The sequence below is a fragment of the Oncorhynchus mykiss genome, chromosome 12 (genome assembly GCF_057628025.1).
Source record: "Oncorhynchus mykiss isolate SJ-2025 chromosome 12, ASM5762802v1, whole genome shotgun sequence".
NCBI classification, from domain to species: domain Eukaryota; kingdom Metazoa; phylum Chordata; class Actinopteri; order Salmoniformes; family Salmonidae; genus Oncorhynchus; species Oncorhynchus mykiss.
The window spans coordinates 9,197,501-9,210,000 of NC_143033.1; the positions used below are offsets into that span (position 1 = coordinate 9,197,501).

Consider the following 12,500-nt stretch of genomic DNA (forward strand, 5'->3'; position numbering starts at 1 on the left):
TGTGTGTGTGCGTGTGTGTGTGTGTGTGTGTGTGTGGTCGTGTTATTAAAATCAAATCAACGTTTATTTGTCACGTGCGCCGAATACAACAGGTGTAGGTAGACCTTACAGTGAAATGCTTACTTACAGGCTCTAACCAATAGTGTAAAAGGTATTAGGGGAACAATAGGTAAGTAAAGAAATAAAACAACAGTAAAAAGACAGTGAAAAATAACAGTAGAGAGGCTATATACAGTAGTGAGGCTATATACAGTAGTGAGGCTATATACAGTAGTGAGGCTATATACAGTAGAGAGGCTATAACAGTAGCGAGGTTATATACAGTAGTGAGGCTATAAAAGTAGCGAGGCTACATACAGACACCGGTTAGTCAGGCTGATTGAGGTAGTATGTACATGTAGATATGGTTAAAGTGACTATGCATATATGATAAACAGAGAGTAGCAGTAGCGTAAAAGAGAGGGTGGTGGGTGGCGGGTGGCGGAACACAATGCAGATAGCCTGGTTAGTCAATGTGCTAACCAGACCCTGGTTGGTCGGCCCAATTGAGGTAGTATGTACATGTAGATATGGTTAAAGTGACTATGCATATATGATAAACAGAGAGTAGCAGTAGCGTAAAAGAGAGGGTGGTGGGTGGCGGGTGGCGGAACACAATGCAGATAGCCTGGTTAGCCAATGTGCTAACCGGACCCTGGTTGGTCGGCCCAATTGAGGTAGTATGTACATGGATGTACAGTTAAAGTGACTATGCATATATGATAAACAGAGAGTAGCAGCAGTGTAAAAGAGGGGTTGGGATGGCACACAATCTATTTGGTCACCTGTTCAGGAGTCTAATGGCTTGTGGGTAAAAACTGTTGAGAATACTTTTTGTCCTAGACTTGGCACTCCGGTACCGCTTGCCATGCAGTAGTATAGAGAAATCAGTCTATGACTGGGGTGGCTGAGGTCTTTGACAATTTTTTTGGGGCCTTTCTCTGATGTAGAGATTCCCTGGTGTAGAGGTCTTGGATGGCAGGCAGCTTAGCCCCAGTGGTGTACTGGGGCGTACGCACTACCTACCCTTTGTAGTGCCTTGCGGTCGGAGGCCGAGCAATTTTCCGTACCAGGAAGTGATGCAACCGGTCAGGATTTTTGGCCTTTGTTTTTATTTTGCCTTTGTCCATAGGAATTCCCTTTTTTACTTGAACCTCCCAGTCACTGCAGTGTGGCGCTGCATCATTATCAAGCTATATATATATATAAAAAACAAATATGGCCGAAGACATAAGCATTTGAACTGTAAATAGCTGTTTATGTTGTAGCTTATTGTACCTAGACTGGAACGTTAACCTGAGACTCTCTCTGTTTGTCCCTCTCTTTCAGATCATCAGTTTATTAAATGTTTTCACACCACAGAAATCACTAGAAGACTTCCAGGATGTGTAAGTGCCAATAAAACTTTCAGAGGAAAAAATGAACAATTGTGAGATCACTCCGAGAGAATGCTGGGAAAACCTATATTTTCATTTAATCTGACATTTGAATGTGACTTATTACTCTGATTTAACAACAGGAAAGCACAAGTGTTACGTACCTTCAAGACTTATTCGGTTTGGAGAAAAGAAGCAGTGAGACTGAAGTCTGTGAAGGTGGTAGAGAAGTGTAATGTGAAGCCTTCGGGTTCTGTCTCTCTTTGTACTGACCGATGAATGAAGATGAAAGAAGCAGTGAGACTGAAGTCTGTGAAGGTGGTAGAGAAGTGTAATGTGAAGCCTTCGGGTTCTGTCTCTCTTTGTACTGACCGATGAATGAAGATGAAAGAAGCAGTGAGACTGAAGTCTGTGAAGGTGGTAGAGAAGTGTAATGTGAAGCCTTCGGGTTCTGTCTCTCTTTGTACTGACTGATGAATGAATTTGTAGACTGCTGATACTGCAGTAAATGGATTGCACCATGCTCGTCTGAAGCAGTTTATCTTCACTATATCCCCGTCTATTAGTCTGGTAGGTAATTCAAATCTGAAAAATGTGCAAATAGATTTTATGAATCTGAAATGTATGAATACATGTAGAGTTCTAGGTAATTACATGAAATTTGTTGCAAAAACAAAATCATTTGTTTATATATATATATATTTGCTTATATATATATATATACTGTAAAGTGGGCAAATAGACTTTCCAGTTCCATCAATTGAGTGTGTCAGTGGAACACTGTTGCTTCCGTCCCTCTCCTTACCCCGAGCTGGGCTTGAACCAGGGTACCCTCTGAACATATCAGCAACTGCCTCCCAAGAAGCATCGTTACCGATCGCATCACAAAAGCTTGAAGATCAGAGGAAGGGAAACAACTACTTCAAGGTCTCCGAGCGAGTGACGACACCGTTTGAAACGCTACAAGCGCGCAACGCTAACCAGCCAGCCATTTCACACCGGTCACACCAGGACATTGAGATGAGATAAAAAAAAATATGGTAACGAACACGATGACGGCCATGAATCAATGGAGTGGCTGCGGATCTGGATTTTCCGGAAACCGGATTTTTCGTGTCTAAATATACAGGTTGTTTGTGCTGTCAGATTGTTTTAATGTAGCTGCTGCCCCCTCCTTGTTCACCAATGAACGCCATTGTCTGGTGTAGCCTACGAACTTCATGTTGTACACAGAAGAACTGATCAACATGTTCGTACGAACTCCCAATGCAAAACTCAATGAGGAGTTACGCACAAGTATCTAGGCAGCATATCAAACACAAGCAAGACAGACACGCAACGTAGCCTAATTAGCGATTTAATGTCGTTTTTAAATTATCATTGCAAACGTTGGCTAAGCAGGAGGCAGACAGTCAAAGTAGTAGTGTTATTTTTCAGCAACTCTGGCAACTGTAAAGATTAGCCTACATCATCACAAAAAAAAGATGATTGTTTTTGCTCCAATGCAACGTGTAAGGGCCTGCATTCTGCTTGTGCCACTGCAATATCCATTACAACAGACAGAGAAGGTTCTAGCCTTCATAATGGCCTTGAATGTTTTTATTTTAGCTGTTCAGAAATATGAGGCAGAGACACAGGCTACATCACCATGGTTCAGAAGGGTCTCCGTTCCCAGACTGTGTCACAACTGGCCGTGATCGGGACCACCCATAGTGGTGGGGCACAATTGGCCCAGTGTCATCTGAGTTAGGGGAGGGTTTGGCCGGGGGGGGGGGGGGGGGGGGGGGGGGGGGGGGGGGGTAGGCCGTCACTGTAAAGAAGAATTTGTTCTTAACTGACTTGTCTAGTTATATAAAGGGTCAATTAAATAAGAGGCTGAGTAAAGACACACTTGTGCAGAAAAGTGATCCAGATGCTTATCTTTGAGAAAAAGGTTTCCAGAAGGGAACTCTGTATTCGCAGTCCCGGCCTTCATACAAAGACCATGTAGAATCCCATTGATGCTCTGGCACTGCACAGTGGTGTCCATTGTGTTGAGAAGAGATGAGACGGAGGAGTAGAAGAGAAAGGAGTGAGAGGCAGAATGATAGATTAAACTAGAGCCTCTTGGGTTTAAAGGTCGTGTAGGCCTATTTCTCTTCTTCATTCTGGATATTATTTCACTACTTTCCCGCCATATTCAAATGCCAACTCTGGGTGTTTACTACTAGTTGTGAAAACATGTCTATCTGTTTTGGAGCACTAACTTTTAGATCTGTCTGGCCCGAAGTAGATCCATCACCACGGTACCCCACGTCTCTTCATACTAACAGTGTCACTCTGTCAGGTACCTGTGCATGGAGCTGATGGATGCCAACCTGTGCCAGGTGATCCAGATGGAGCTGGACCATGAGAGAATGTCTTACCTGCTCTACCAGATGCTGTGTGGAATCAAACACCTGCACTCCGCGGGCATCATTCACAGGGTGAGATGGCCTCTCTCTCTGTGTGTGTGTGTGTGTGTGTGTGTGTGTGTGTGTGTGGCATCAAGCACCTGCACTCCGCAGGCATCATTCACAGGGTGAGATGGCCTCTCTGTGTGTGTGTGGCTGGCTTCCGGGTTAAGCGAGCAGTGTGTCAAGAAGCAGTGTGTCTTGGCAGGGTTGTGTTTCGGAGGACGCATGGCTCTCAACCTTTGCCTCTCCCGAGTCCGTAGGGGAGTTGCAGCGATGGGACAAGACTGTAACTACCAATTGGATGTCACAATATCAAATTGTGGAGAAAAATGAATGTAATTATTTTTCTATGTCCTTTTTCACATATGAAACAGGACTTTAATCATGCTGAACATTACACTGCTTATAACCCAGTGGGCAAAGCTGATGGAAATGGCATCATTGCAACTGCTTCTGCCTGCTGGGATATGCCATCTGTGGATGGCATATCCCAGTAGCTAGCACCACCTGTTAAAGTTTTACCTCAGTAACCCTCATCTCTTGTTGTTGCTTTCCCCAAAGGACCTGAAACCTAGCAATATAGTGGTGAAATCTGATTGTACTCTGAAGATCCTGGACTTTGGCTTGGCTAGGACTGCAGGCACCAGCTTCATGATGACTCCGTACGTGGTGACGCGGTACTACAGAGCCCCAGAGGTCATCCTGGGCATGGGGTACAAAGAGAACGGTAAGAAAGGTTCTAGAGGAGGTTCTGGTGTTCTGACACTGTAACATGCTACTGCTGGGATGTGTTCTAATACTTTAAGATGTGTTCTAATACTGTAAGATTTGTTCTAATACTTTAAAATGTGTTCTAATACTTTTATATGTGTTCTAATACTGTAAGATGTGTTCTAATACTGTAAGATGTGTTCTAATACTTTAACTAACCCACGGACTCCTCAGGTGTGGTAGTGTAACCTCTTCTTTATGACCCTAAGTCAGAATACGTCTACAGTCAGTGGTCTGTAGACAGCAGGGGCCTCTGACAGCCTCTCCACATCATGGAGTAAATACATGCTGAAATAAACCACAAGCAGTGGTGAGTGGGTAACCTTGGCTCTACGCTCATGAATACACTACTAGACAGAGAGAGGCCTGTAGGGTGAGAGGCCGGGAGGTGAGGCCATGGATTTCCTGCCACCAGCCAAGCCCCAGGAGACTGGCTTCTTCTCTCTCTCTCTCTTCATTAATGGAATAGTAATTTGTCTGCGTGCTACGTCTCTGACTAATCATAGTCTGAATAACCAACCGCCTCTTTCAAATCACTCTCTGTTTCCCACGCTCTCTGTCAACAACATCTCTTTCTCAATTCCTCTTTCCTTTATTTCTCACATATTTGATGTATCCTATCCTTGCCACCTTCTCAAAACGCATTGGAGGAGAACTTGAGGGTTCCGAGGGGAGGGACCTAGCGTAGGGTTCTGAGGGGGCGACCTAAGGGAGGGTTCAGAGGGGAGGGACCTAGGGGAGGGTTCCGTGGGGAGGGACCTAGGGGAGGGTTCTGAGGTGGCGACCTAATGGAGGGTTCCTGGGAAGAGACATAGGGGATGGTTCGAGGGGAGGGATCTAGGGGAGGGACCTAGGGGATGATTCAGAGGGGAGGGACCTAGGGGAGGGTTCCGAGGCGAGGGACCTAGGGGAGGATTCCGTGGGGAGGGATCTAGAGGAGGGTTCCGAGGGGAGGGACCTAGGGGAGGATTCTGTGGGGAGGGATCCGAGGGGAGGGACCATGGGGAGGGTTCCGAGGGGAGGGACCTAGGGGAGGATTCCGTGGGGAGGGACCTAGGGGAGGGTTCCGAGGGGAGGGACCTAGGGGAGGGTTCGGAGGGGGGGGTTCGGAGGGGAGGGACCTAGGGGAGGATTCCGTGGGGAGGGACCTAGGGGAGGGTTCCGAGGGGAGGGACCTAGGGGAGGATTTCGAGGGGAGGGACCTAGGGGAGGGACCTAGGGGAGGGTTCCGAGGGGAGGGACCTAGGGGAGGGTTCCGAGGGGAGGGACCTAGGGGAGGGTTCCGAGGGGAGGGACCTAGGGGAGGATTTCGAGGGGAGGGACCTAGGGGAGGGACCTAGGGGAGGGTTCCGAGGGGAGGGACCTAGGGGAGGGTTCCGAGGGGAGGGACCTAGGGGAGGGTTCCGAGGGGAGGGACCTAGGGGAGGGTTCCGAGGAGAGGGTTCAGAGGGGAGGGACCTTGGATCTTCACGTCTAATACGTTTTGATAAAGAGGCGAGGAGAAAGGATGCTGGGAAAGAGGAACTGAGAAAGAGCCTACGGTTTTCTTTTCTAATGCTAACCTCTGACTTATCTCTCACTCTCTGTCTCTGTACCTGCAGTGGATATATGGTCGGTGGGGTGCATTATGGGAGAAATGGTGCGTCACAAAATTCTGTTCCCTGGCCGGGACTGTATCCTTACTTACTAAGATAATATACATATTGTCAGTTGATCTTGATCAAAGAATAAGGCCAGCATTCAATCCAATCTGCTATTGCGCAGGGCACTATGCTGCTGACAATACATATTTTAAAGGCTATTTCCCCCAACATTCGCAGAGATCGCTTTCGTGGTAAACGCTGCGCAAGCATAAATTACCCATAATAGTCTGTTACTGTGCTTTAATATGCCATTCTTTGAATCCCGGTCTAAGATTTGTGCCTGTAAAATTTGGATGAACAGGTGGTTTGTATCAAATAAGTGATTTGTATCAAAATAAAGGAAGTAGAGTACGTACATCAAATCCTACCATTGACCCAATTCTTTATACATATATTTTCTGATGATTCTTCTCAGACTCTGACGGTGAATCGATACCTGTCCTGTCCCCATCTGTTAGGTACTGGCCTGTCCTCCTGTTAGATACTGGCCTGTCTTCCTGTTAGGTACTGGCCTGTCCTCCTCTGTTAGGTACTGACCTGTCCTCCTCTGTTAGGTACTGGGCTGTCCTCCTCTGTTAGGTACTGACCTGTCCTCCTCTGTTAGGTACTGGGCTGTCCTCTTCTGTTAGGTACTGGGCTGTCCTCCTCCGTTAGGTACTGGGCTGTCCTCTTCTGTTAGGTACTGGGCTGTCCTCTTCTGTTAGGTACTGGGCTGTCCTCTTCTGTTAGGTACTGACCTGTCCTCCTCTGTTAGGTACTGGGCTGTTGTAGGTCTAGTGACTCTAACTAACTTGGCTGACTTCATAATACTTCTAATATTTCCATAATTGTAATATTAATTCACCATCTAATACATGAACTAACCTCTTTGAAAAGTGGAATATTAACAAATTGCTTAATGTCCGTTCTTACCAAGAAAGTAATGATCCATCCTGTATTCAACCTCTTTATTCTGGGACCTCTTTGGCAGAATGAGACATTCCTCACTCAGAATATTTATGCTTTTCTTAATAGATATATTTCTGGTGGTGAGTGTGTCTGCCTGGTGCGTGTTGTATACACTGTGGGAATCCACAATATATTCTAAGGCCGTTGTGTCATTATCTTAAGGTAGTCAATGCTAATCAAAACGCCAGCAGAGTGAAACATGTAAGTTGCTTTTACAGTGGATTTTTACCAAGCTACAACATATGAAAAGTTTCATTCCAAAATGATATATATCCATTATCAGAAATGTTATTCTTTTATTGTTTAAAGAATTTATGAAATAGGTTGCCGTGTTTTTTCACTCCCTAATTATGGCACGGGGTTGTTCAATGACAGATAAGTATTTGTTTGATGTTTTGTCACTTTAATTTCAGAGAGACAAATAATCATGTTTTTTTTTCTCGAAACTCTACAGTATATCCGCCTCACTCTCAGATAAATAAATAGTACTGCTAGGTTTTACACAGTCAAATGTGACAAAAAACTACATTTTTAATAAAGAACTGCATAAAATGATGCATTTGTGACATCAATTCAACAAAAAAAAAGAAGAATTATAATGAATCATTACGAATTGACATTTTAGTCATTTAGCTGATGCTTTTATCCAGAGCAACTTACAGTTAGTTCATTCATCTTAAGATCGGTAGGTGAGACCACCACATATCACAGTCAAATGTACAGGATAGTCAGAGTTGATATTCACTTAATAATAAGGAATGCCCCTCGAACATTGACCCCCATTGTAAAAGAGCCAACTTCGTTGTCGATTTGGTTTTTTGTTATACAGAAATAACAAAACATGCCGAAAAGCTGCTGTGTTGTTCAATGTAACCAGGTCAAAAATCCTGACCTACGGTTCGCAATTGACCCACATAGGGAAATAGAGTCTGTGAGAAGTGCCCTGTGGCTTCAGGCTTTTCAACATGGGAGATTGGGACACATGGGGAAATAGAGCCCGTGAGAAGTGCCCTGTGACTTTAGGCTATTCAACATGGGAGATTGGGACACATGGGGAAATAGAGCCTGTGGGAAGTGCCCTGTGACTTCAGGCTATTCAACATGGGAGATTGTGACACATCGGGAAATAGAGCCTGTGGGAAGTGCCCTGTGACTTTAGGCTATTCAACATGGGAGATTGGGACACATGGGGAAATAGAGCCTGTGGGAAGTGCCCTGTGACTTCAGGCTATTCAACATGGGAGATTGTGACACATCGGGAAATAGAGCCTGTGGGAAGTGCCCTGTGACTTCAGGCTATTCAACATGGGAGATTGGGACACATGGGGAAATAGAGCCTGTGGGAAGTGCCCTGTGACTTCAGGCTTTTCAACATGGGAGATTGGGACACATGGGGAAATAGAGCCTGTGAGAAGTGCCCTGTGACTTCAGGCTTTTCAACATGGGAGATTGGGACACATGGGGAAATAGTCTGTGAGAAGTGCCCTGTGACTTCAGGCTATTCAACATGGGAGATTGGGACACATGGGGAAATAGAGCCTGTGGGAAGTGCCCTGTTACTTCAGGCTATTCAACATGGGAGATTGGGACACATGGGGAAATGGAGCCCGTGAGAACTGCCCTGTGACTTCAGGCTATTCAACATGGGAGATTGGGACACATGGGGAAATAGAGCCCGTGAGAAGTGCCCTGTGACTTCAGGCTATTCAACATGGGAGATTGGGACACATGGGGAAATAGAGCCCGTGAGAAGTGCCCTGTGACTTCAGGCTATTCAACATGGGAGATTGGGACACATGGGGACATAGAGCCCGTGGGAAGTGCCCTGTGACTTCAGGCTATTCAACATGGGAGATTGGGACACATGGGGAAATAGAGCCCGTGAGAAGTGCCCTGTGACTTCAGGCTATTCAACATGGGAGATTGGGACACATGGGGGATCCATTGTCCAAGCAGGCTACACGTAGATATGTGTGCAGAAAACATTTAATCACAGGTAAGACATTTAACATGTTTAGTACAGTCTGTTTATAACTCCACTCACTACTTGTAGCTGTATAGCCAGTTTGTTTGTGTTGTTGGTCTTGGCTAGCTTAATGTTCTAGTTGGTAGCTAGCTAGCACACACTCACATCGAGCAAAAAACACTTGACCTTTGTCAAACACAATTTTCTTGTTGTCTGCCTGTTTTAGTCAATTACATAACTACACTAAATAAAAGTACAACAAGTGTAAAGATTCATTTTCAACACTGCCTGCTCCCTAGCGTTCTCACTACTTAGAAACACGTAAATAGTTTTCAGAACCGTTGACCGCTACAAAGGTCAAGTTTTTGCGGTGAGCCCAATGGGGTAACCTAGGTAACCGCATGTTGTTTTCCCCACAGGCGGGCGGGTCCTCGACGTTCTATCTAAAACCGACTGGGACTATACGAACATTCCATTCCAGCTAAACAATGGAAATATAGCACTTCGCCAGAAAAAAACAAAACAATTTTAACACACTTCTATCATCTATTAATTAAAAATCAGAGAAAAGTAATATTTTACACACACATGATTCTAACCATAAGCATTCATTTCTGAATGAAAAAAACACAAATGTGAAAAATTGCTGGATATAGCATTTTGGAACGAAGCTATTCATATCCACTAGAGAGTGGCTTTACCTACCGTGCTTTAGAAAAGCCCTGTTAGAACAGACATGTGACATGTTGTATGTCTGGGCGCAGTGTGTGGTGGATGGAGTTAGTATCACAGGAGGTTGGTGGCGCCTTAATTGGGGAGGAAGGACCTGTAGTAATGGCTGAAGCAGAATTGGTGGAATGGTATCAAATACATCAAACACGTGGTTTCCATGGTTTCCATGGGTTTGATGCCATTCCATTTGCTCCGTTCCAGCCATTATTATGAGCCGTGCTCCCCTCAGCAGCCTCCACTGGTTTGTATGTGTCATGTGTCATACATGCTGAGTGACTGGTATGGGACTGTGTCTGGCTACAGTGGACATGTGGTCTGTGGGCTGCATCTTTGGAGAGGTGATAAGAGGAACAGTGCTGTTCCCAGGCACCGACCGTATCCTTGCATCACTTCTGGAACAAATCATTAACACTATACTGCACACTGCTAGAAGAAATGGCGTTGTGAAGAACCAAATAGGGTTCAATGGCTAGCGGCATACAGTATAGGCCCTATAGAACCTTTAGATAATAGGGACAGTGCTGTTCTCAGACACCGACCGTATCCTTCCATCACTTCTGGAACAAATCATTAACACTATACTGCACACTGCTAGAAGAAATGGCGTTGTGAAGAACCAAATAGGGTTCAATGGCTAGCGGCATACAGTATAGGCCCTATAGAACCTTTAGATCATAGGGACAGTGCTGTTCTCAGGCACCCGACCGTATCCTTGCCTCATTCTATAGACTATAACTAGTATTAACACAATAGCCTCCCTTTTCCTGATTGTGTCCACATCCTGATTGTGCCTACATTTGTAGACGGGTGTAGATGATCGAAAGACACGTTGGGATCTGATTGTGATCAGATCTTCCTGACCACCTCTGGTGGTAGTCAAGGCACGCATTATGTCTGGATTTCTCACAAGTGTAGACGGACCTGGACAGTAAAAAGCATATAAATCATAATTATTCTGCCTTTTAAAATCATTGGCAGCTGGCGCCATTGACTTTTGACATCAATATGTGTTTTAAAAGAGATCAATAATATTTTAAAAGAATATCTGTCAAATAATTTGCATACGGGGAAGGACAGGAACATTTGGTCACAATGCAGACACAGTGGAGGGATAATAAACGCATTTTAATATCACGTGTAGACATATATCTGAAAATCTGGCCACAATCAGAATGTGGTTCAGATCAGGACCAAGGATGCATGTTAGCGCCAGGTTTAAACGGGGCTAATGATACAACGCGCTCCATACTAGCGCACCACCGCTAACTAGCTTGCGATTTCACACCTGCCTCGTTCTGGCTTTGTTCCAGTCTTTACAGGCTACAACATATCAGGGCTGTCATTGAGACGAGCAGTTTGAACACCATCATAAAAGGGGAACATTTTGAAAATAGCGTAAAATTCAAGATGGGGGGATACTGATAATATTTAACGGGGATTGTCAGTATATAAAAGTAAATGCTGTCTTTTAAAACCCTAATTAAGATACGTAGCTATATGGAACGGTTTTAGAATACATTTCAGCAAATTGTTTTAATCAAATTAGACAAGCTAAACATCCGTGTAGAATAATTTTAGGGAATTAATGAAAAGGTCCCCAAGCTTCTCATCTCACAGCATGGTGTAGATGTGATTCCCAAAGTGGGATGTAGACAAAGAGGAAATGAAGCCCGGCGTTCCAGCAGGATGAGCTCATGTGTTTCTGGATGTCCTGGCTGGCTGGCAGACATCCTCTACCACCCCCTCTGAGAACGTTGGGAGATGGAGAGAACAAAGACTCAACCATCTCCGCCATCACACCCCCTTCCTCAGCTTGGCCACCTCCTATTCACCTACATACAAATACACACACACCATCCTTACCCCTCTGTTCCTATCCTAAAATAGTGCTCATCATTCAAAATCAACATTCAAGTTTATTTGCCATTTGTAATAAATGTAATGGAAATATTACCAGAACTCTTATAATAATAAAATAAAACAGCAACCTTTAACACAAAATCACACCAACCAGCCTCTGGAACATTCTACAGTACCCCTTCTTCTGCCAACATATTGATAAAGTATATTTTATAGAACCCAGAGAGAACTTTGGGACGTTCCAATCTGCTAGTTTTAAAACCCACCTTAAGCGCACATGTACATGCATCTTATCTTAAGCCAGGACTGTGGAACAGTTTATTAAATGATAGGAAGCCAAGGAGAAAAGCATTGACTCTCACTCTCTATACCAATGTGTCTGTGTCCCAAATGGCATCTTACTGTATTCCCTATAGTGCACTACTTTCTGACCAGGGTCCAAAGTGGGAAGTAGTGCACTATATAGGGAAAAGGGTGCCGTGTGGAATGCACCATGCCTTCACTGAGAGATTAAGGGCTCGATTCAATCTGTTTCGCTGAAGTTCAGCATTACAGCGTGATTGAAATTCAAAGGCAATCTTCCCGCGTTAGCAGAGACATGCATTCACGGTAAACGCTGCATACGCTGGCTAAGTTACCTTTACATTTATAACGCTTCAGCCAAACCGATTGAATAGAACCCTAGGTAGCCCTTTAATTAAGGATATGGGAGAATGGGGAGTGCTGATTC

General features: G+C 44.7%; 1 protein-coding gene across 31 annotated transcripts in view; it reads left to right on the forward strand.

Moving 5' to 3' along the window:
* The window catches only part of mapk10 (mitogen-activated protein kinase 10), a 120,164-nt gene that overhangs the window by 77,940 nt on the left and 29,724 nt on the right, over positions 1–12,500 (forward strand). For 19 of the 31 annotated variants that reach the window (XM_090191658.1, XM_090191656.1, XM_090191657.1 and 16 more), the window contains exons 5-8: positions 1,369–1,427; positions 3,742–3,880; positions 4,412–4,577; positions 6,223–6,294. In XM_090191658.1, the coding sequence (XP_090047784.1) occupies positions 1,369–1,427; positions 3,742–3,880; positions 4,412–4,577; positions 6,223–6,294 (436 nt within the window). Of the gene's footprint in view, positions 1–1,368; positions 1,428–3,741; positions 3,881–4,411; positions 4,578–6,222; positions 6,295–10,213; positions 10,286–12,500 lie in introns of all 31 variants that reach the window. The other 12 variants (XM_090191662.1, XM_090191646.1, XM_090191665.1 and 9 more) reach the window with 1 other exon arrangement.